The sequence below is a fragment of the Melampsora larici-populina genome, assembly GCF_000204055.1.
Source record: "Melampsora larici-populina 98AG31 unplaced genomic scaffold MELLAscaffold_426, whole genome shotgun sequence".
NCBI lineage: Eukaryota > Fungi > Basidiomycota > Pucciniomycetes > Pucciniales > Melampsoraceae > Melampsora > Melampsora laricis-populina.
Genome location: NW_006769142.1, coordinates 956 through 6311, shown reverse-complemented (window position 1 = coordinate 6311; position 5356 = coordinate 956). Strand labels below are relative to the sequence as shown.

At 38.9% G+C, this 5356-nt stretch overlaps 1 protein-coding gene across 1 annotated transcript; it reads right to left on the bottom strand.

Annotated features, from left to right (window-relative positions):
• Positions 1-2482: 2482 nt before the first annotated feature.
• On the bottom strand, positions 2483-5154 carry MELLADRAFT_91363 (uncharacterized protein; the record flags this gene model as incomplete). Its single annotated transcript, XM_007419724.1, has 5 exons — positions 2483-2645; positions 2712-3212; positions 3287-3526; positions 3613-3829; positions 3918-5154. 5 exons carry the CDS (start codon positions 5152-5154, stop codon positions 2483-2485), a joined length of 2358 nt encoding a protein of 785 aa, XP_007419786.1.
• Between the last annotated feature and the right edge of the window lie 202 nt (positions 5155-5356).

Here is a 5356-nt window from a genome sequence, read left to right as displayed (position 1 = left end):
CAGGGCTTCTTGGCTGCTTCGAATGCTTTTGAAAGCTACACGATCGTTGACGGTGTTGCATAGTATTCTCGAGTTACAGGCGTTTGATTATCCGAATTAGACAAGCACCACATCAATAAGATTAAAAATGAGATTGTAGTCGATGAGATTCATCGATAGTGGCAAGTTGACTGAGTCGATTCCTCAAATTGACCCAAAACTTCAAGGCGATCTGACTAATATTTGAGGGTTTGGGGGTTTTCGACTTTTTCAACCCACAACCCACCTCTGAGTGTCATAAGCTTATGAACATGTGTCATCACTTTCCTGCATGACTCCCACTCGGACCTTCATAGAAATTTTCGGAAATGTCAACCATGGTCACTTACAAAAATCGTGAAAGAGCACACTCGGAAGTTAAACCAACTTTCCCCGAAGGGAATATTAATACCGTCATAACCAAACAAACAACACCCTCTCCGACCCGCCTATGCACAGTGCGTAGTCTTAAGAGTGGTGAAGAAGGGAGGAAAGAAGATATTAAAAAAGTTTGGTTTAAAATAAGAGAAGAGTCAGTTTCAAGTTTCCAATAAGACAATCAAATGGAGGCATTTTCAATCACACAAAAGACCAATTCCCCTTTATTTCAATATAAAGAAAAGGAATTCAACTGAAAAACAATCTTACATTTACGAAAAAACAACCAAAGCACCCATGTGTGAAGAATCTCCAATCACATGATTTTTGGACTCAGGCAGACGCAACGCCAATGACCTCTGACGTATATTCGAAAAGCTTTGGAACTCCAACGTCCAGCAGATTGGATATAATCCATTGATGCACCAGACTGAGCTAAAGTTGTAGCACCACCAGAACGAAGAGAATGGCCGGAAAAATGTTTGTCGAATAACTTGTGGAAACAAGATAAGAACCATGAACGCGTTGGAGAAACTCCCTTTGAAGTGATGAATAATTGATGACAAGACAAAAAACAAAAATCTCTTGAATCAAGGTAATGTAACATAATTTTTACTGGACAGGCTGACGAATTCTCGAAATATTGAGTGATTACTGGAACACCTGTAAAGCCTGTGTCACCTTCAGAATAAGGAAGAAGATATTTGATGTACCTCCTACAATGAGATAGACGAAAAGAATCACGCAAAATAATCTTTCTTGAGTCAAATAGTTTTTGAGAATCCGGAATCGTGAGTTCACCTAGACGATGTAAACCCCCAAACCCGACACATAGAATAGCGAGAAAAAGACGATCATCGTGAGTTGTACCCATTTTAGACACAGCGAAATTGAGATGAGAAAGGGTTAATGGACTCTTTTGAACAACCGGCTTAGAACACAACTTGATGCAACTCTTCATAGTAGCTCTAACATCCTTGACTCTTGATTCACAAACGATTATCGGATATTTTAAATTAAAGGTAAATGCAATACCAACTAAGTATACTCGAACTGATCTGGGAGATATTTTGGTACTGGTGTAAGATATATAATCACACAAGGTTTCAGCATCCGGATTAAAGAGATAACCAAATTGAAGACAAAAACGAAAAAAACTTTTAAAACCGCATTCATATTTTATGATGGTAGAAAGATTAACAGTCAATTGGTGATTTATCGCCGACAATACTTTGATTTGAGCTATAGTCGTGATCTCAGAATCCTTGTTCATGATTGATGATGCCAGTGTAAAGAAGAACCTTTGAAAAAATCGAGATTCACTTCGGTTCCACCCACTAAGAGAGAAGGGTCAATGTCAAGGAGCTTTATTGAAAGCGGGTGATATTTATTCTTGGTTTCAATCGTATGATTACGAGATAAAAGGTCTGCACATGAATTTTGTAAACCAGGGATGTGAGCAACTTTTACTTCCGCCTGAGACACAACCAGCCGTTTGATTATGTAACAAAACAAAGGTCAAACCAACTGATTAGGACGATGTGAATTAAACAAATGAAAAACCAATTTGTTGTCAGTATGTACGTAAATTCTTTTCAAACACGCGTCAATCCCCAAATCAATAGCAGCTACAACTGCCAACAATTCCGCCCAAAAAATGTTACGAGTAGGAGGAGGAAGAGGTAAATGAAAAGCCAATTTCGTCGCAGGTTCCCAAACCCCAATTCCGAATTGACAAGCGTCACAAAAATAAGACAAATCCGCATGATAAGCCGACCACTTTGATGACTTCAAAATCAGGACACCGTTGATGTTTTCAAAATAATTAATCAGCCACCAAAGATCTTCTTGATTCTCCTTATTGAGGTGAATATGCAAAAAACGTTCGATTTTTCCTGCTGTTTTTTCGCAAACCGTCCCATAGGCATTGAATTGAATCCCCACAAAATCCATCCCTGCATTGACTGCCAATCTCGGAGAGAATGATTAGGTACCAAAACAAATTTCTTCATTGCCTCAATCATCAAAGTTTTCTCATCTGGCTCTAAGTAAATACTCATTTTCTCAGAATCCACCATATGACCAATCACCTCCAACGCGACCCTGCATGAAGCTGCTTTTTCCATACCCATGGAACACCCAGAATATCAAAGACAGTAAGTAATTTCGCCTGAGGCCCTGGAATCTTGTGATCCTTAAAAGTAATCCAATCTTTTGCATCAGCAACACCCCAAACATCATCCATCATACTATTTAAATTCTTAATATGAAAGATATGTTTTAGAATCCAAAGAATTAAAGAAAAGAAACCACACCATATATGTGGAGAATCTGAATGACCAAAGGTAAGGTTGTGGTCACAACGACATTTACCACCCTGACGAATTCTCAACACCTGTCGGATTTGATATTGAGGATGTGCTGGAAGTGTTCTGAAAGCACCTTCAACATCTGACTTGAAAACTGTAACTTTCCCATGCTTTCTTTTCTCTTCCATAAAATAAGGCGCAAAAGACTTTAATGAATCATACGATACTCTGATTTTATTCTTATCCACTAAGTCGTTCGGCGATGGATTTCCAAAACTCATATTGGTACACACGCGCATCTTTTTCGAATTCTTCTTTGAGACCATCAAAAGCGGAATCACATTCATACCCGGAAGAAGTGTCGTGAATTCTTCGGAATAGCGACCTTTAATTATTTCTCCTTCGCATTGATCTTCTAGCCAAGCTTGATGCTCGAGACATGATTTGTGATTAGGTATATCGGAGATTTCTGAAGTTGGAAGAGATGAAGTCGGCCAAAATCCTTCCCTAAGACCTTTAATAACAGACTTAACAAAAGGTTGATTAGGATGAGTTTTTAACAATTCTTCAATTTTATCTACATTATAAGGAGTTTGGACTTTGAATAAATATCGTATTGTTTTAGAATAAATGCCGTGTCCTCGTCAATTTCTAGAGAAGGAGGATCCGGAAAAGGATCGGCCGTTAAACTTGATTCAATAGCCGCCGAATATCCTTTTGGCGAAGTACTATCCCACTGATATCCTCGCAAATATTGCTCCAAAGCGTACTCTTCAGGTGTGATCACGTCCAAAATGTTTCTGATGACATCCCCGGACGTTCTATATGAACTCAAATATTAGTGTTCAATCAATACCAATATAGATGAAACTTCTACTATGACAGAAAAATTGATAACGAAACATACACAAAAGTGAAGCCGTTTACACGTAGGACCCACTGCACAAACACCTTTCTTATTCCAACTAAAACAGAATTGTTCATGTGTTTTAGGGGTAAGAGCAGAGTCCTCAATTGGAAATTTCCCACCGTGCTTAAACCAAGAATGATATTTATCTGAATCAAACGGTTTCTGTGCTTGTGCTGCGTTACCGGAACTAAAGTTTGGTCGTTGCCTTTGGTTACTTTGGTTCAACGGACGTGAAGAAGACACTAAATGAAACACATTAGAAACACTCACACACTTTCCCTTAATGAACAAAAAATGCTGACTCGAAGCAACATGGCTAAAAGGAACAGAACTACCAAAACTTTGTTGATAGTATGCACTTCCAAAGAACTGAGTTTTAAGAACCTCACAGTCCTTATGGTCCCAGTCTGCAAAAGAAATATATTTCCTATTCGCGACCTGAGCTCTAAAGGCTGCATCATACCCCGCAATATTCTTCCAGTTAGCCATGATTCCAGCCAACCAAAATTGAGACTTGATATATTTCCCATATTTGGAAATATACGTTTCACAATCCGGAAAAGCCGCCTTAATCGCCCTTTTGAGAATACCAAAGTAATAGAGCCACTCTGCCAATTCACTGATTTCTTGAGTAAGATTCTTCAAAACTTCCAAACCTTTTTCTCTACCAGACGCCGTGTAAGTCGTGTCTCCTTTCTTTGGATTAAGCAGTTCACCTTTAATCCGTCTGATGTCGATAAATTTTCCCAAAAGAAGTTCCTTTGTAAGGACCTCTGGAAAATCTGGCGGTTTTGCCGAATTGTTGAAGTACTTGACTGCCTGAACGATACTCGTGTCGTAACCTTTGACGTCTGCTGCAAATAACAAAGCACCCGGAGTAAAATGTGCTGTTGGTTTGTCGGTAACTTTCTTCTTTGATATGAAAGCATATTTCTTAGCATTCTTTTCAGACTTTGTTGAAGAGTCAGACGAAGAGTCGGAAGTGTCATCTTTTTTGTGATGCTTTTTACGTTTGCCTTTCTCATTTGATTCATGTAGAGAAAGAAGAGAATTGAGACGACTCTGGGTTTCATAGTTCTGTCTTGATAACCTAGCAATCTTTTCTTTGTCGGTAAGTACTGTAGGTTCAACTTGATTATTATTCGTGGAAGTTGAAATCCCCGTTGGTACCTCTCCAGAAGGCGACATCGGTCTTGATAAATCCGGAGGGTACTCAGGATTGTCGGAAGGGTTAAATATGTAAACCCTATCGTTGTTTGATCTTGGAGTTGTCGTGGGCATTGGTAAGTGGTTTTTGAACACCGGATGTCCTGCATCTTTATCATGTTTGACAAGTTTAATAGCAAAGTTGGACCAATGTCTATACCAATTCTTTGAATGGAATGGTATGACCTCCACAAATTGAGCTCGAATCTCCTCCATAGATATAGTAGAGGAGCCTCCAGCTTCTTTATAACTCTTTTCGATTTCCACCAATCTAGCAATAACCCTCGCTGCTGCATCGTATGAAGCTGAGCTCGAAGAAGCATCACCAGACATGCCCTATTTACCGTTTTCCTTTCTACTTTGATTTTTTAAAGAATAAGGTCTAATGAACAGATTAGACTGAGAAAAGATTTTCGAAAGAGACAATGAAAATAGGATGATGGTAATCGAAAAGGATGAAGATGGTCAACAGGTAATGATGTCAATTACCAAAAAGGTAATATAACAAAAACAGACCCGGTCCGTCATTACCGAC